At 43.6% G+C, this 20,097-nt stretch overlaps 1 protein-coding gene across 5 annotated transcripts in view; it reads right to left on the bottom strand.

Moving 5' to 3' along the window:
- The window catches only part of LOC115620510 (polypyrimidine tract-binding protein 1), a 217,378-nt gene that overhangs the window by 39,789 nt on the left and 157,492 nt on the right, over window positions 1–20,097 (bottom strand). For all 5 annotated transcript variants that reach the window (XM_030513769.1, XM_030513772.1, XM_030513770.1 and 2 more), the window contains one exon: window positions 5,692–5,815. In XM_030513769.1, coding sequence (XP_030369629.1) covers window positions 5,692–5,815 — 124 coding nt within the window. The remainder of the gene's footprint in view (window positions 1–5,691; window positions 5,816–20,097) is intronic.

The following is a 20,097-nucleotide window of genomic DNA, read 5'->3' as shown; positions in this document are numbered from 1 at the left end:
TGGCTTAAAGCCTTTGCCGACTCCCACAAGTATGATTCTTAATGAGATCAGACAGCTGGGCTGTCAGCTCAGTAAGTCAAAAAGTGAATGTCCACAAGCCAATCGAACAATATGATGAGAGCGAGTCCTCAGCATTACTCGTAATGACAATTATTGTAAGCGGTCGCCGCACGCTACCCATGATGACACAATTTGTCAGTCGAGTCGAGCCGAGCCGAGCCGTCGTTGGCTTCGCTGTTTGCACTGTCGGTTGTCAGACGCTGTCCAAGTGAAAAACCTGATTCTGATTCTGATTTTTCCAGCCTTGCTCCATACTGTCTCAATATTTGCACGCAAATGGCAAACAGAGGACAGCAGACAGTGGCAGACAGCGGTCGGCGCCCGACAACTGACAGTCGTGGATGGAGACGAGGGTGACGCAGCATTGGAACACACAAAAATATGACAATATTATTTTATTGACTGCGAAAATATTTACACGCAATGAGCTGGGCGGGCAGGCAGTGGGAAGGATACGACTGTGATACTTGAAGCCTGGACTCCAACTCCAATGCGTTGCAGCACGCAGCACGCTTCGGGCCAAAGTGTCGCCTTATTGGTTGCGGCAATAAAATCGTTTAAGTGTTTCGATATTAAATGATTTACCCAGCTAGGTCGATTGGGGGTGGAGGTTTGCGACCTTGGATGTGGGCAGCAGTAGACTATCGATACGTAATGAAGTGATTGAAGTGAATTATAGAAACAGGTTTGTTGTCGTGACCAGAAATAGTGGTTTTGAACAAATAATTGTTTTGATTGCAGTTGCTTTTATTTACGTTTCCACTTGCCTTCTAAATCAAGAGAGATTTAATGCCAGTACGGGGTTGGGCAAACAACTTCAAATTTGATGAGTGATTTAGCAAACTGGCGATAAATTACACATGGGGCATGTTTTACACAGTCGTTGACAGGCCCAAAGTCTTGTCCCTAATTTAAAGACAGTAGCAAGAGATGACGAAGCAAACACCTGATAATCGTTTGGGCCAACAACAACAGCATGTAAATAAATGTTAAATGTAAATAATGTTTTTTAATATTTTTATAATCACATTATGTACGTTTTCCCTTCGATTTTATTCAAATGCTTTTGCCATTTGGGAATATAGGGTATACAATTAGCGAATACTGCGCATTCGATTCGACTTGCAAAGAGCAAACATGTGTTTTCTTGTCTCTTGCTTTTTCACAGTAACACGCAGACGGACGAGCGTCAAAACCCAAAATCGGTCAATAAACAAACAAACAAATGCCGTCTGTGGCGAGTGCAACGACAATAGGTTTGAGTTCCAGGATTGTGTGTGTTATTGTGTGCATGTATGTGTATATGTGGATGTGAATGTGAACAACAATAACAGTCGCCGTGGTCGAAGCTCACGTCTATCCGCGGACTGGCCACGACGGACTGACCAACTCTTCGAACTCCCTCAACACGAGACACGCTGTGCAAATTAGCTAGCTCGGCAGTCGGGAGAGATTATGACACCGGGAACCCGTAGCCAGCCCTGGCTGGTGGCAGATTTTGGCGTGCATAAAATAATCGTAATAAAAATAAAGTAAATCAAACGCAACTATTTATTAGATGACGGACCACATAAAACTGAATTCGTGAGAGTTTTGCGTTTTCGGGGCACTTACTGGAAGTGTGCTTCACACTCCTACATATATACACCACCGAGCTTTCTGTGCAAACACGCCTTGGCACTCAATGCATTGAAGTGCCCCAAAAGCGTTGTTGCGTGGCAGGGGCAAAGGCGTAGAGTGCTGGGTAGGGGGTGTTGGGAGCGACGATTTGGTCTCGCATGCACATGCCAAAGTGTTTTTATTACATTTACGTGGAGAACTTTTTTGTTGCTGGTTGCTGCCCCCGATCCTACCCCAACCAATGCCCCAGCCCAGCTCCTGATCCAGCCCCTGTGCCTGATCCGGTTCCAGTCATAGTCACTGGCCGCTAAGCCGGTGTAACGGAAGCGTGTGTTAGTGTATTGGTTTAGTGGCATAAAAATACAATTGACTGCTGACGCCTGACCAATTGTGTTTGTGTGTGCTTGTGTGGGTGGGTGGGTGTGTGGGAGGATTTGCGTGTGTATGCGTGTTAGTGTTGTTCTTGCACATATTGACCAAAATGACAAGCCCAGGCCAGACAATCGGCCAACCGATAGAACGCCACAGAACGTAGGATGTATAGTAGGACGTGGCACCGCACCACCGACAACAACTGCCAGAGCAACAATTGGTCATTGGCCACACAAGTGCGATTGTGTGTGCGTGTGTGTGTGTGTGTGTGTGTGTGTGCGAGTGTGAGTGTATGCCTGTGTTTGTCTAAAGCACAATGCTCCATGTTGCTTTTGGAATTTTTTCCTCTTTGGCATTTGCTTGTCGTCTGGTCTGGCTTTGTTGTTATGGCTGTTGTCTGCTGCCTCCGTTTACATTGGCGTTCGTTTGCGTTTGTAACGCAATAAAAGTGTCCTCACGCATTTATTTAGCAATTTCTTTTGTTATTATTTTTGCTGCAAGGTTCGCGTCGGCGTTTTCATTTCTCTTCTTCTTAGTGTGCGTGTGTGTGCGACGCAGCTTTAAGTGGATTTCAATACAATTGGCTAGGGCATGTTCCTGGCCAGCAGATAAATGAATTCATGAGATTTCTGCATCCGATACATTCACGTGTTGCGGACGTACGTGACACGGGTGAGGGTGAAAAGAAAAATGAGGATATTAAAGCGACTTCAGCCTCCGTCTTTAATAGCAGGATCCACAATTTTATTTTCGCTGCTTGCCAAAATGTCGGCAAATTTGTGTGTTATGTGTTTGCGCAACAATTTTTTCGCTGAAAATTAAAATGGCCGCAGGTATCTGGTGTCAGGTTGTAAGATGGAGGCCCGAACACGCACCAACCTGTGCCTTAATGGTAGTAGTAGTACTAGTAGACACCTTTTGAATTCCGACAATGTACTCGTTGTTCTGTTCAGTTCAGTTGTACACAGTTTGCTGTATGCATCGATGGTTGAACTCCGTCGCCTCCGCCGCTACCGGCACGCATCGTTTTCCTACTTCGATGTGGTCGCGCAGTTTCTACTTTTCCTCCATGTTCCTGTGTTGTTGTTGATATTGTTGCCATTAGCCTCGGGTGTAATGGCCACGGCAACAATCAAGCTACCACAGCTCATAACAACAAGAACAACAAGAGCAATAACAACAATCAAACAGCGGCAGCAGCATTGAACAATGGGCGCTCGAAACTCTTTCACAGCTCTTCAAAAAGCTGGCCAGGGTCGCACACCGACGCTTGTGTATGTATGTGTGTGCGCATGGGTTTGTTGCTTTTTAATTAATAGAAAAGTCCTTTGTAAAGTAATAAATAAATATTATGCTTTTGCGTTTATTTAAGCCACCCACCCTAACACCTCCACACACACCCACCCACCCACACAGACGCACATAGACACACAAATCGACATAGAGAAGACAGCGGCCAATGTGACCGGGTGACTGAGCGGCCGACCTGTAAAGCCAGCACTTCTTCAGCATACTCTCCACCTTTGGAACTGCATAGCAATTGAGTGTTGAGTTGTCCTGTGAAAAGGACAGCTGAATTCCTTGCAATTTCTGTGATATTAAGACATGTCTTGCATGTAAAACACCCAGAAATAGGCTTTCTTAAGTTCGGGAAGCTGCAAATTCTCGATGAGCTCCTCCACTTCCCAGCTATGCTGTTCGATCGATAAATTTCCCAATATAAGTCGTTAAAAATACCAAGGAAAACAGCACGTGATTCCCACGTATTAGAGATGTCTATTACTAAGCTTAGCCGCGCCGTTTTCTCAAACCTGTACTTTATCTACATAGACAGACAAGCAGATAATTTTTATGCCAAATAAGAATATATAGTTTATATTTTATTGGAGTCGCTGACGCTTTCCTGTACATATCATATCACATATATATCAGTTTGCAAATCTGTTAAGCCTAGGAAAAGTTGTTTTCGAACGAAGGTCAGAATAGATGGTCTTGCATTGCAAAAGAAGATTGCTAAATTGTCAAATGTGATTGATTGTATTGAAAGCCCACTGTAAAGTCGCTACACACGGTTAACGAGCACCGCGTGCGCCCAATAATGAGTGTTAATTGAAAAAAACCAAAAGCATGTTCGCGGCCGCATCAGTGCTCGACAACGCCGTGAAAAGAGCGATCGGCGTTAATTTTTAATTTTTCAGCAAGAGCCACAAACGAAAATTACCAACGATGCATGCATTAATTAAATTTTCGCCCAATAAGCGTTCAATAATGGTAAACATTGTTTATTGTTTATTTTAATAACGTGCGCGCGGTGAGGGCCGCAGGCCAAGCTTGTCCAGACAGCCTTTGCGTTTACTTTTGCGGTTGGAGGAGGTCGAGTCTGCCGTCCCGTAGTCGACGTGGCCGCAAGGTGGACACGGTGGTCAAAAATAATTAACACGAAATTTCAAAAGAAACCGCTCCGGCGACGAGTCCTTTCGGAGGGAAAAGGGAAGGATGTGCCGCCCCTCTGGCAAAGGGCAAAAGGCCGAACCACCACTTTATTATTTTTACATTTTGACGTGTTGCACTTCGCCCATCCCGCCATTTTTCACCCACACTTTGGAATTTGGGAGCGATGGCTGCTAGATTGGCCTTCCTGGGTAAAAATATTGTATATTGATTTGTTTGCCTGTGAAATCATTTTGTGGTTGCATGGTTTTCGGTTTTGAGCATGCAACCGGCATATTGTTGGCGTCCATAGTGGCGGCTTCTGCCAAATATTTACCTAATGTGTGGTTCTGGTTTCTGGTTTTTGGTATTTGGCGTGCGCGGTTTTTGATTAGCTTTATTACTTTGACGCACACACACACACATATATATACATATACACAAACAGACATAGACTCACAGACACGCGCTGTTAATTAATGTGCCAAAAGTGCGTACGCGGCGCATAAATGCCGCCTCCATTCTCCTCCAGCCGTCCTCATGTTCCTGCTCTCCTGCCTCCTCCACGGTGTTCCCCGTTGTTGCTCTCGTTTTATTTTTCCATATTTTCGTCAGAGCCGCCAACAAAAGGCCAAATGTTTGTTGACTTATTTTCTATGCTAATTAGTGGGTTAATTGGCTATAAGCACAACGTGGAAGCGTGCGCGGTTGAACGAGTGCTTATGTGCGTATGTGTGTGTGTGTGTATCGGCTGTGGCTGTCTACGCGTTTAATTAGACCTGAGCGAACAATCGTTGGTATAAATAGAGGACCGTGGTTGTAGGGGTGGACAGTCCCAGAGCATGCCTGAGAGATTTCTGGCTCCACCAACCAAAGTTGGCGTGGTTAGTATGTTGGCTTATGTGTAAGACGACGCCTAAGACAATTTGAAATGTCGCCAAGCCACTTAGCTGCTGTGGTCGGCTCCGGCTTCGGCTTCGGACCTGTCGCCATCGTCATCATTGCACTCTAATTGCAGCAAACCAAGACGCTGTCCCAAAAGTCTTAAAAGTAAGGCTAGAAATTCATTTTATTTGAACACTTTTTCAACGGCAAGAAAGCGGCACAGGGGAAAGTTAAGGCAAGCAAAACAAGGCAACAGAGGCAAAGGGGAGGTTGATGGTAGTTAGATAGAGTTTAAATGAGAGAGAGAAAGAATATAAGACTTACCAAGTCCGCCGGCCAGCACGGTGCTCGAATCCAGCTTGGCTTTCTTTGTGGCCAGGTCCTGATTATTATTGTCGGAAGCGGGCGCCATGACTGCTGCTTGACTCAAAAGTTCGTCACTTCCGCGCTGTGTGGTAGAGACGCGTCGTATAGCGGTTAAGACGCAGGCGGCAGGTTGGAATTCGGGTTTTTCAGTTTTGTTAATTTTTTGTTGTTGTATATAGTTGATATTGCAGAGGCACAGCAAAGGCGAAGGCACAGGCACAGCAGAGAAGTTGAAGGCAATAGTTGGTAGTTGAGTGTATGTGGTTGTGGTTGTGTGTGTGTGTGTAGTAGTAGTAGGTGAAGTATTTACGGTACATAAAAAGAGAAAAATAAAAGAGAGAGAACAATATAAATATTTAATATTTACGCAAGTTAAATCAATTACAGCAAATTCTGGTTTGCGTTTCTGCTTTGTTATTTCTTGTTTGGATGATGGGTAGATGGGTGGTTGGGTGGTTCAGTGGTTTCATATTTCCCACTGTAAAGCATCGACTGCTGGTCATGCTGGCAGCGGCAGAAAAAATAGAGCTTGGTAATGTTGCGGTTCAGATATACTATATGATCTGTTAGTGGTTGGCATGCAAGTGAATTCTTTAATAAACATATATTGAGCTTCCTGGCGCATTCTTACAACTATGTCTAAATAATAAAGTGTTAAACTTATTGATATTTCTTAATGTTACAGCTGTAATTTCTAATAATTTCGAACACTTGGTAACTGATGCTAGAGTCCACTTTAAAATTGGGATCAGTTTTAGGATCTCGGAAAATTTACATATACCTTTAAAAATAAGAAGGATTTTGGTATTTGGGATATTTTTGTATTGCTGCTAGCAGCGAAAACATTTTTCATTTTTAAAAAAGTTCCCAACGAGTCGCTAAACAAACTTTGGGATATCTTTTCGTTGCTATTTGTTGGTGCTTGAAAATGTAAATAATTACACAGCGCATTCGTTTAAATAAGAGCGGTCAGGTCAGGCCAGGCCAAGCCAGGCTCACAACACTTGACCAAGAATAGATTAGGGTTACCTTTATGATCAAACAATGATTAAGGCAATATACCTGGCCACACGGAAGGGGTGAATGGCAGTGCAAATAGTGGCGCTAAAATCTAATTACAAAACCATGTTAGTTGGGCTGCGGCTAAAAGTAATGCGGCATATAAGTGTATTGTAATTACTTGTGACACTTAATTACCGCACTCCAAGAGCCGCAAAAATGTGCCAGAGCCAGAGGGCCAGAAAGACAGAAAACGGCGAGTGGTAGGGCTGAACGAGCAGTTACCGAAATGCTTAGGGCGAGGCAAGTTAAGCCAACATTAAATGTAATGCGCGCCATAAAAATAAAGCTGCTGCTGACTACGGACTACCTAGTGTGTGACTGTTCGGTTGTTCGGTTCTTTGGTTGTATGGTTGTGAGTGCTCCACTGCTCGACTGCTCAGCTAGCCATGCATTAGCGCAATGACAAAAAGTCAATAAATGCGAAAACGACAGCAACGAGCACAACAAGCAGGCAGGCAGGCAGCCAGACAGACAGTCAGCCGACGGACCAACAAGCAAATCCTGGCACAAAGGCAGCCATGGCACAAAAGCCGAGGAAGCAAGAGCGTAAATTGAAAAGGGTAATTTTGTGTGAAGTACCTTGGCACAACACACACACACAAACACACAAATACAAATACACATACACAAACACATCACCCTCAGCACCCCCACCCATTGTGCGCTTTGTCTAGTTGCTGGATGCTGCTATCAATGCTGACTACGCTTGAATTCGCCACTTGGCTTATCATGGTGTGGTGGCGGCGGTGGCGATGGTGGCACTCCCTGCACCGCGTTTCGTTACGTTTCGCTTTGCTCTGTTCTGTTCTGCTTTGTTGTTTGTTGTTTGCTTTTATTTTTATGTGACTCCACGTTCTATATAGATATGTATAGTATGTATAGCATATACACATATAGAATTATATACAAATATATAAAAGAATTAGCTTAAATACAAAAACAACATGTGGTAATAGCAATAATAACAAAGCCAAACGCACACACACGCGCATATAGTACATCAGAACATCGAGCAACGAGTGCTGGGGCGGGAGGGGGCGCGTACACAAAACGTGTGATAGACAAAGCAACAGCAGCAAAAACCGCAAAAGCACTTCACTTGATAATATCACAGAGCACAACACACCGCACGAAGCGCAGACAAAAAACGAACAAGCCACGCACACCAACCCACACACACACACACACACACACACACACACACACACACACACACACACACACACACACACACAATAAACGACATCAAGCGCAAACGGAAACTCGTACGGTTGTATGCGTGAGCGTGTGTGTTGTGCGGCTTGTTGGTTGAGTAATGATATCAGAGAAGCTGTTGCTGCTTTTGTGCATTGTTGTAGCACCAACATATGTTTTTCGTTTTCGTTGTCGCTGTTGTTGTTGTTGTTGTTGCTGTAGTTGTACGTGCGCTTGTCGGCTGTGGTAAAAAATTTGTAGCATACTTTTTTGGGCTTGCGCTTTATTGGCATCCGTAGAGAAGATTTGGCAAAATACCCAAATAGCATTACACGCATATAATTTTGCTTTATGGTTCTATTAAGCAAAGTTTCGGTGTAGATATCGTTTTTGATATTGAATTTTTTAAAACCTAGCCAATGAGTAGAAATTTTTCAATTGTTGGTGAATATTTGCGGATGTGAACTGCAGATCGAATTCTTGCTCTTGTGAATTATTTGTAAAGCTTCGCTCGTTGCTGAGTTCAGTAAAGTTATTTGGAAGTTATTCTCTATTGTGAAAAACAATCTAGTGATGTAATTTCAAAAGCTGTGTCTATAAGCTAGCTTCACTTTTTGTTTGGAAATTTTAATAATTTAAATACTCAATTACATACCATGGGAAACATAGTTTTTAAAGTGTTCATTAATCTAGTCAATCTTCATGAGTAAATTTCTAGAACAACTAAACAAAACCTATTGAAAATAAATATAGCATTTTCTGCTCTTGAAATATTGGAATTTAAAAATGCTGTTGAAATTGGAACGACAAAATCCTTTAGTATTTGATTTGCTTCGGTTAGACACGAGCATATTTAATCTTGCTTAGCTCGAAATCTATAAAAATGCGATGACACGACCATTGTTAACATTCGATCTGAAGGAAATTGAAGAACGGCAAGCTCTAGCTCTACTGCGAGTAATTAAATTTTTAAACGCCCTCAATCCCCAATCAACCCCTTGGGCATAGACAGCGGGAAAGGCACTCATTGCTTCTCTCCAATGCATTCGTTATGGCACATTAACAGCGCCGATGGCACACCAAATTCCCGAGAGTCGACGACTGTACACATACTATATGCTACATACAGCACATGTTGCAAGTGCCAGGCAGCTGGGGTTTATACTCCGATGTATGTGTGTGTGCGTGTGTGTGTAAATGGCATGGCCAACTTAGTGCGCATCATAACATTACACGCCTCATGCCCAGACCGGTCAGCTGCCTTTCTGGTCGTGCGCCACTTCTGTCTGTTAAGCTGACCGGAAATGTTATTTTAATATCCTCTATAAAAAGTATTCTAAATATTTGATTAGTAACTGTCTGTCCTGTCCACATATGCGCATATGCTTTGTGGCTTAAAAGCAGGGCACCCCCATTTCAAAAACGATCCCGTCCCTTTACTTCTATGCCTGTACACTGACCATACAGCAGACAGCCTTGCCATTTGGCGTCCATTGTTGTCGCCGGCTACTGCTCCATTTTAATGAATTTTTACACATTTTTCTCTTCAAATTTTTTTTTATAAGCAACGCTGCTGCCGCTGGCAAGGCGTTGGCGTCAACGTCGCCATTGCTGGCCATTCACTGAATTCTATGATGACATGTGCCTTTTTATTCTCTGCCGCTGTCGTTGCCGAGTGAGACTCTCTCTCTCTCGCTCTCTCTCTCTCTGATGTTTCCTTTGCTTCCGTCTTTGTTGCCGAGTAACTGGGTCAGCGAGCAATTGTTAAAGGGATGCAGCAGCAGCGATGGAGGGTTCTTATTCTTGTTGTTGTTGCTTCTGCTACAACTGCTACTGCTGCTGCTGTCGGACAACCCAGAGAGATAATCACGCATATGCCTAACGGTTAAGTTTTTGAAGTGCGCGCCTCGACGACGGAAGCAAAGGGTGTCAGCGTCATCAACAACAACTGCCAGTGCTTGTCTGTCTCTACGTGTGTGTGTCTCTGTGTGTGTGAGTGTATTTATCTGTGTGAGTGAGCCTTTGTTGTTGATATAATGAGCAGTATGCGTCTGTGCTGCTGTTGTGTGTTTAATTTTTCGTATATGCTCCACATTTGATCTTCTACTCGAGGAATTCCGAGTGATGCTTTAAAAGGCGCACTACTCCACTGGCCTAGAGATGGGCACGTGCCACTGCACCCAACGAACCAAATCTATTTTGTCAATCTGGAAGAGCTTGAAAGCCGCAGAATTGAGTATACGTTACTGATTTTATATTCAATAAAACAGAATAAAAATCGAAGCATATCTATATAGCGCCACTACCTAATCTCTCCTTGCCTTTATACTTTTACCACATACTTTTACATCTAGAGAGAAGAAGGCGTGATTATGTGCCACTACTAATGAGTGTGGGTATTTATAATGGGAATTTTTAAAGGCGACAAGATGGCGGCACAATTTCTATCATCAGCTTCCTGCCAGTGTCCAGCGCACCCAAGTTGCCATAACAATGTTTGTGCACAAAGTTTTCTCTAATGAGAAAGGAGGGTCAACAAAATGAAAACAGCAAGCATAGGAAATGTGACGAAGATGGGTGCAGTAGTCAGAGAAGTCTGCGAATCAGCAGCACTGGCAAAGGCCGCTGGGTAATTTGCCGAGTGTCTGCAGATTTTTCTATTCCGCAAGGACATTAAAGCATTGCTAATCAGCACACAAATAGATATACAATTAAAGACATCAAGTTTTTATAAGTTAAACTTGGCCAAGTTTCGCCGTAATTTATCAAAAGGATCGTTGCGAGGCAAGCTGAGTGGAAGGATGTATCGAGAAGAAAGTACCAACCCGGTTTTTCTGTATATAGAGTACCTGGATACCAACCTGGCTATCCCGAGATCATCTGATAGCACAGACGGACAGAAGAATATGACTCCATCGAATTGTCTCGACATAGTGATGAATACACTTTGTGGGGCAATTAGTAAAGCACAGGCCTTTCTGAATTCCAATAAAAAACTTAGTACTTTTTTAAATGGCCGACTAATTTTTTTTAAAGAAAACAAAATATTTATGAAGGAATATTACCCCAGCCAAGTTTCTAGTTTTCTTTTCCCTTTTTATTTGCAAAGAAATGGGAAATTTAAACAAAATATTCTTAAAAGAAAATGAAGGTGCGCTCCTCTACACATATCTCTCACTCACAGACAGAGAATATAGATGCCCTCATATTTTTGCCTGCCCTCTGCTTTCAGTTTCCTCTGTTATTATGAATTTATGACAGGCATATGAATATTAAAATCGAATATGTTGCTGTCGATTAAAGGCTTTTCGTCAGCGCACGGTTTGAAAATGTCTGTACTCGTATGTGCATACATATGTGGGCGTTGTTTGTGTGCGCGGCTGTGGCACAGATATGATTCGACATTTCCGCTTGTGTGGTGCGGTGCTGCAGACGGCGCCGTGGATATCTATTGTTGTTGTTGGTGCGTTGTTGATGATGATGTCGCGGTCGATGGCAGCATCCTTGAAAATGCAGGCACACGAGGCAACAAATTGCACATGTAGGTAAAAATAACTGCAGCGTAAAACTGCAGGTACAAGTCTGCTTATTGGAGCGCTGTATGTAAGAGTATGTGCAGGTGGGTGTGTGCAAGTGAAGTGGGGCGGGAAGGGAAAGGTGTGGTTTGAAAGATGTAATAACCAGACCAGTTCGCCTTCAAATAACAATAATAGCCAAGTTTAATATTAATTTTAAGAGAGTCTTGCCACAGACCGACTGATTTCTATCTTAAAAGAAATCGTTTAAAGCATATGTACCCTATTCAACAATTTTATTTGAATAAGTTAAGACTTCAACTTACTCGCTTATATTGCTACTCTCTGCAAGCCGCAAGTATTTGCCTATAATTTTTAATTAAAAGACGTAGAATGGATAGACAGCAGCACATGTTGCCGCTACCATTTTCATTCCACGACCTACACACCCTTCCGTACGCCTGTAAGCAGCACACTCTGCACACTCTTATTTGTTTTGCGTAGTTGTCAAATGATAAACGTTGCAGCATTTCCGCAACTTGTGGCTGTGGCCTGGCCTGCTTACAAACCGCAGCGTCAACAACGACAACAAAACAGCATCAGCAACAATAACAGTAACAGACAAGTACCACCAACCTAACCAAACGAAACCCAACTCAGAACTGCTAACGATGGTAAAAGCAATAAATTATATGAAAACGCCGCCAAAGTGAAACAGCTGCGAAGCGAACTGCCCTCCACCCCCCATCCTCCACCATCTACCTCCCTTCCCATCATCAACAAGCCGCAACAAGACACCTGTACAAAACGGTGGCAGCTTTAACCCGCACAACAACAGTTGCGAGTTTCTATTTCCCCAAGTATGTAAGCAAATAAACATATACATATACCATACGTATATATACATACAAATATAGTCTAGATATGTATATATATATATATATATATATATATATATATATATATATATATATATATATATGCAGGTACTTGCACATGACTAAGCGAAGAAGGGCAGGAAGTTTATTTGCTTTTTATTTAAAGTATTTATCTCGCAAAACCGTCAAAAAGAGCCCAGAGTGCGGCATCAACCAATAGTTGTGTGAGTGTGAGTGTGTGTGTGTGTGTGATACCCTGCTCTAAATATTTACGTTTTGGCTTTTATTGCTTTCGAGTCAAGAACTCTTTTTATTTCAATTTGTTTGCATGCATATTTCAAGCGCAACTAAATTAGAATCTCAAACGCCAAGCGTCGTGTGAAAGCGAAAAAATATAAGAGTGTGTGTATGTGTGTGTGTGTATGTGTGTGTGTGTATGTGTGAGTGTGTATGTGTGAGTGTGCACAACAGCAAAATAAACTTCCGCAAGTTTGGCCAAAACGATTTGTAGCAATTTCGCTATTAGTGGCTGCTCTGTCTGCAGGCAAACGGACACAGCCTGGCGAAATCGAAAGCCAACTAAAAAGGAGCAGCGGACTGCAGGACGGCAGGATGTCGACGACTACTGCTGTTGCCGTTGCTTAAAGTAGTAAGTCAGGCGGCAGTCAGGCAGTCAAGCTCTGGCTGGCAGGCAAAACTTTTGCTGCTTATGCATTTATCACCTTTTCTCTTTTTCTCTGCTATCTACGAGTATGTGCCAGTTTGTATGTATGTATGTGTGTGTGTGTGTGTTGCAAAAAACTTTCTGCCTGGCCTAGTGCCAACCCGCTTCGCACAAGTCCTGATGGGCACATTTTTTTTGCGCCCGCATAAATTATTCAAAACATGTGTTCCAGAACAGGTCGAGTATCGTCGTCTGCTGGGCGGCATGCGTGCTAGTTAGAGATGGCCGCGTGAGTCACTGTTAGGAGCCTGTGCTTGAGGATGCTATGACTGGAGAGTCTGTATTTCTTTACTTAGGTCAAAACAAAAACTGTCAAAAAACAACAACTGTCGGCAATGTTGAAATTGTATTTTATTTGTTCCTATTCGTAAATAAAAAGTAAAAAAAATATTAATAACATTCTTGCAATTTTTTCTTCACGATTACCCATTGGCTTCGTCACGCTCCTATCTCTATAACTGCCACAAATTGCAGTGGAAAAGCATTTTGACTCACACTTAAAGGTAGGCAACAGTTTATTCTGCGAGACGCTGGCAATTTACGTGTATGACATTTTCATTGATATGCCTGCACGTGTGTGTCTTTTTTTTGCTTTCTCTCTGGCGGTCCTTGCACGCACGTCTTCCTTCTCGGCCCACCCCTACTCCCAGAACGAGGTGGAGGCGTGCCACGAAGTTTTCAATTTTGTCAGACCCAACTTAACTTTGAGGGTCCATTAAGATATTCACTCTTGTGTAATGTGACATCATATATACACTCGTCGTTCATAAACGTGTGTGAGTGCATGCGTGTGTGTGTGTGTGTGTGTGCGTGTGTATGTAAATGACAACATTTGCTGTTTGGCATTTCTAATGAGTTCAGTTCCGGTTCGAGGAGGCTGGCTGACCTTAGCAGCGATTACCTGCTACATAAATCTTGGCATATTGATTTTGTTCCCGATTTTACTCCTTTCTTATGTGTGTATGTATGTAGGTATGGGAGTTCCGTGTTGAGCGGTCTTTTTAAAATAAATTATGTGTTTTGGAAGCAAAGGTGAAACACGAACGGCGTTGGGTTCATTATATATACTCGTAAGCATCGAAGTCGGTCTCAGGTCAAGCATGTAGCGAGCTACATGTCGAGGTTCATACAAAATTCACCAACCATTGAAATTTATGGCGGCTGGACAGTCGCCGGCAATAGCGCAAGAAAGTATGTGTATGTGTGTGTGTGTGTGTGTGTGTGTATGTGTGGACGAGAGGTGAATGGGTGCTGAAGGCACAGTCTCCGTGTTAATATACCAGCCTCCATGACACTTCCCTTGCCTTATTTATTTTTATGTGCGTCTATTTGGTTGTCCGTTTGTGCGGCAACCAAATAAAAAATGCATTAAAAACGTCTGAGTTGCTTTTTATACCCTGTACCCGTAGGGTAAAAAGGGTATATTAGGTTTGTGCAAAGTATGTAACATGCAGAAGGAAGCATCTCCGACCCCATAAAGTATATATATTCTGAATCAGCATGACGAGAGAAATCGATCTAGACATGTCCGTCCGTCCGTCCGTCTGTCCGTCTGTCCGTCTGTCCGTCTGTCCGTCTGGATGAACGCGAGGATCTCAGAAACTATAAAAGCTAGAATAACCAAAGTTGGCATCCAGATTCTCCTAGGTCCGAGAAAGGACGAGTTTATTTTATTTTTTGGAATTTTCCCCCCCTTCCCCCGCTACAGAATTTCGTCAATAGCGTCCACATTTCAAATGCTACCTAAACCAAACTTTGCACACATAATTTATATATAATTGTCTACTGTTGTTTAAAAGTTTATTCAATTCGGTCAATTCTAAGAAAAGTTATTAGCGAAAGAAATTCTCGCCAGTACAACCCCCACAAACTGCAGCAACAAGTTCGCTCTTCTTCTTCCTCTTTTTGCTGCTGCTATGGGCGCATATAACTCAGTGACGCAAGTTTGCCTGGGTACAGGGTATTACACTGTCGGGCTTGCTCGACTGTAGCGTTCTCTCTTGTTTGTTCAGTTCTCTTCTTTTCTCTCGCTCGTTTTTTCTTCTCGGTTTCAAACAATTTGGAGTTTATTTGTCTGCAGTGGTGTTCAACTTTAAAGCGACACGACGTGTACGTTACGTGTGTTTAAGCTTATGCCCAATAATAACAACAACAACAGCAATTCAACAACAACATCAACAGGAACAACGTCAGGCGTATCATATTTGCATGTCAGAAATGGGGAGCGAGCTTATGTTGGGGCGGGGGGAAGGGAATGGGAGATGGTGAGAATGAACAAAAATTTGCTATGCCAATTCTCAAATGTCTAATATTTCGATGCTATTTCTTTTTATACATATAATTTGTACGTTTTGTTGCTGAAGCTAGCGTAGCGGCTGTTATCCTTGCTTACTTCCTGCCATCATGTCTATTTGAGAACATGTTTCGGGGTCCTGTCTATTCGCGTGTCTGACACGATGTCGTTCTCCTGCCTGCCTGCCTGCCTGCCAGCCAGTCATCGTTTCTCCCTTCACCTTTTCACATTTAATGTTGCTGTTGTTGTTGCTGGCTGCTGCCTGCTGGCTGTTGACTGTCAGCATTTGCCGCTCGCTTTGCCTTTGCTTCAACAATTTTTAATGCCCCGCCATTTTTTATAGAGCTACACTTGAATGCGCTTAAATATTTTATGTAATTTTTCGCAATTTATTTAGCGCATTATTTTGGGCCCACGTTGTTTGTTGGCTTCTTTGCAACCGTCGCCTTCTCTGACACCATTACCCTCCGTCTATCTAACATTTATATCAATTCAGCAATGAAATTGTTGTGACAAATCTTCCCAGTGAAACCTTTTCCAGTATACCCCACGGAGAGTGCCGCTGTGTATTCTAGCTTGCCAATTTTCTAGCCGCAAGTGGGTTTCAATTTATCAATTATTTTGCTTACAAAATTCGAGTAAGGCTTTCGCAATAGAAGAGTTTGTATGATACGAAGAACAACGTGCAAATTTCTATTGGAGGTTAAGAACACAAAAGCCAACAATATTCTTCAGCTACATTAATTGTACAAATCCAATTAAATTAACCATAATAATTTTTAAGGCAAACGTGGTCAATTGTTCGAACAATTTAAACCTCAAATATTCTTCGCTCATATCGGATTTAGACCACTTAGCAATGGAGTAATATTTTAATACTTTATAGTAAAGAACACTTTTAATGAAACGCCTTTCTGACAAAACATTTAATTTTGTTGGCTCTTGGATCTTATTTTCAATTCTCTGTCTAATGTTCAGAGTAACGGATTGCTTCGAAGCCAATAACTTCTTCGTTTTCCCATTAAATTTGCTCCGTTATTGTTGTTATTGGTCGTGTTTTGCATGGAATGCGCGTCATGTTTGGTAAGTAATTGATTTAAATAAAAACATGTTGCATGCCAACGCACTTGCACTTGTTGTTGCTGTCGTTGTTTTTAGGGCTGCCGTCGCTCGTTCGTTTTCCACTAAATTTATACACACATTGCCATCGTCCTCGTCCTCGTTCGCGTCCTTGTCAGCGCCACACACATGCTTGCACTTGTGTTTACATATCGATTACCCCTGTTGTTGGTGTTGTTGTGCGTTCTGCTGCTGTTATTCATGTTGCCGATGCATGCATTTAGGCGAATGGGGAAAGGACGTGTGGTGGGCGGTGAGAGGCGCGCGGCAAGAGGCGGGGTCCTCGGTTGACAGGCGTAATTGCTGTCGCGGCATAGACAAAGGCCGCAATAAAAACGATGGGGTGTGCTCGTGGGGCGGCACGAACATGTTGCATTTGATTTTAAGATTCTTAAATCTGGTCCATTATTTTCATGCATTTTGGGTAATTTTTCATTGCCGAATAGATTCGCTGTTAATTAAAAATATCTTACAGATTCCATTTGATACGCACACAAATTGGTATACTCGTTCACATACTACTATACGTGTACAAGTGTATCACACATTTGTATCGCACACATTGGAGAAAAGGCTTTAATAGCTGTAGCAGCCGTTACGTCGCTTTACGGCGTCCACAGCCTTCGTGTCCCTGGCTCGTTACATTTGCGTTTTACGATGCGCCCACAGGGACAAAAGGAGAAACGGGCAATGAAATAACAACAGGATGGGTAGGTGGTTGGCGGGCAGATCCAGTCGACGCGACGCGACTTGACCAGCAGTGGTGGAAAATATAATAAAAAATTATCTACATTTAATGACGAGCCTTAAAAATTAGCGAGAAATGCTCAAATTAAACATAAAAAGCGGCGTACAATGACAGCGCCGATGAAAAGCCAAACGACATTCCTAGGAACGAGGGAATTTTGGTCACGGCAGCAATTTTGGAGTGGCATTGAAGGTCGGCAGCGGGGATGGCAGACGGGACGGGGGTGGCGACTTGCCATTCGACCGACGGAAATGTCAAAATGACATCCATTAACACACCTATTAATCACAAAAAAAATAGAAAGCCAAGCCAAGCCAAACGAAGCGCAAAACGCTAACGCCAGTGCCAGCGCCAGCGTCAGTGTCCGTCCTAGAGTCAAAGTTGCCAACGTGGCCAATGCCAAGCTGGTCGGTCATGTTTGTCACTCCGACCGTTTGTCAGTCAGTCAGTGAGTCGACCAAGTAGTCGTTGAAAGCCTTATGGTTAGGCTGCGTGTCTGCCCGTAACCGACGAGCGACAGTTGGTGCTAAAAAGTAGGCAGCACGAAAATATGATGGGCCACCAGGTGACAAAAAATAAAAAGTCGTAATAGAAAACAACAACAGCGACAACGGTCGCAGCAGCAGCAGCAGCATTTGCGTCGGACAACTAAATAGCAAAATGTCGAATAAAAATGTCAAAAATGTGACAGGCGACGCCATTGCCCATTGCCCATCGCCTGCCGCCCGCCGCCCACTGCCCAACCATAGAACGTTTCTTCTTCCTTTGCTGCTGGCCACAATTTTCGCTGTCGTTGTTTTTGGGAGCCCAAAACTTGCTTGTGGTTCTCGTCGTCGGCATCATAAAAACCCGCAAAGTGGGTGGTGATGGCCAATTAAGTTAACGACGGCGCTGCCAACTTTGCGGTCGATGCGAAAGAAAGAGCGAGTACTGGAGGAGCAGTGAAGCGAGCAACTCGCTGGCTAATGTGGGGCTACCTTGCTTACTTGCCCACCCCGACAAACCCCCGACTGACTGACTGACTGCTCCTCGCCTTGGCCCATTGTAATCTAAAACGTTCATTGGATAGCCGGCTGACTGGCTGGCAGGCGCTTCCTTCCGTCCACCGTACGTTCGTTGGTTTGGCCCATTCACCCACCTTGGTGGCTCCCGGTTCCTGCTGCCTGCTGCCGGCACCACAGGTCGTGCGCGCTTGACTGGCAGATCAAGAGACAGGTGACTGAACCAATTAACAAAGAGCACTGAGCGTCGGCAAAAAGCAAAAAACAAAAAGAAAAGAAACCCCAAGCCTAGCAGCAAAAAGTGGAAATTGCTGCAGGTGACGTGCGACTAGAAATTAGCGCGCACATTTTAGCTTTAGCACTAAGGTGGAGGCAGACAACAGCTGCGACCGGCCAAACACAACCTCAAAGCACAGCACGGCCAACTGTGAGGCAATGCTGCCAAAAGTGTGTAATGTATACAATGTAAATAGACGCCGCCTCCAACACACGCGCTCCCCCAAATGTCGCAAAAGTTGCAAATTAATTTCTCCGAGGAACTGCCACCATGGTGGCCGACTCCCGACTCTGAAATCGCACAGTGGCAGCGAAAACTATATCATCATTACAGAAGCTACAGATACTAAGTTCTACTAAGATCTACTAATTTGACATTGAATTAGCAACATAACCAGCCGATTTTGAATGAAAGAAAAATACAAATTTGTAAGCATAATCGATATAGAGTATCCAATCGTGCACGATCATGAAATGATATTTTAGAGCCGAACACTGCTTTCTACTTGGATTTTTCAAATTGAATTCGTCTGTTCAGGCCCACTGTCAGTTTCTCAGTGCGCAAGTGGCACACAAAACGGCGACAGCTGGCGGCTTTGAAGCTAATGCTTCGAATAAGATGCGCCCAAGCCCAAAAATACTTTGTAGTGGGCAGACGACAGGCGCAGCAGTGCCATGATGGCCATAATCACCCAGCGGAGCAGCGGCGGCAACATAATCATCATCGTCGTCGCCGTCGTTGTCGGTCGGCCCAGCATATTCCATTAGCAATTATGAATATGGAATGGCAGGCGTGACTAGTAGTAGTCAGCAGTAAACGACTCCTAGGACTACTACAACTACGCTGACTACTTAAGCTGCTGGAACGATTCAGCTAAGTGCTGCTGTGTAGGCGTGTTGTTGCTGTTGTTGTTGTGGATGGATGTTGTTGTAGCTGTGGCTGCTGTGCATGCCACATTTGTTTTGCTTGATGAGCCGCCGCTAGGTGCGAATTTTCGGTTTCCGCCTAAAAGCATTCTACAAAAAGAACACAGGAATAACAGGAAGATGCAAACACCTCGTTGCCTCTGGGCTGTTTAATTTTTATGTGCGCTGTAAAAGCGTCGGATCTGCTGCAGTTTGTCTTAAAAGCACCTTTTATTGTAGCAAGCAATTTTTGAGCAGCCAAATGGCGAGGCGACAGCATGTGTGACAGTCTATGATGGCGGCTAGCGGCCATTACGTCACGAACAATGCGCCTGTCTTCCCATCACTGAGGCGCGAGAATCGCGAAAGGGTACCGTGAGCCGTTCTTAAATTGTCTCACAATTTACGTTGGGTTTTTGTGGCTCTCATATATGCTTTTATTTTTTCGGTTTAGTTGTATGGTTTACGTGGGCGAACTTAAAGACGTAACATACAAGTTTTTATACCCTGTACCCAAAGGGTACAAGGGTATATTAGTTTTGTGCGATTGTACATGGAAACCACAGAAGGAGGCGTGGCAGACCCCACAAAGTATATATATTCTTGATCAGCATGACAAGCCGAGTCGATATAGCCATGTCCGTCTGT

This window comes from Scaptodrosophila lebanonensis, unplaced genomic scaffold (assembly GCF_003285725.1).
Source record: "Scaptodrosophila lebanonensis strain 11010-0011.00,11010-0021.00 unplaced genomic scaffold, SlebRS2 tig00000024-arrow-pilon, whole genome shotgun sequence".
NCBI classification, from domain to species: domain Eukaryota; kingdom Metazoa; phylum Arthropoda; class Insecta; order Diptera; family Drosophilidae; genus Scaptodrosophila; species Scaptodrosophila lebanonensis.
The sequence above is the reverse complement of the archived record's forward strand: the minus strand, read 5'-3'. Positions and strand labels throughout refer to the sequence as shown.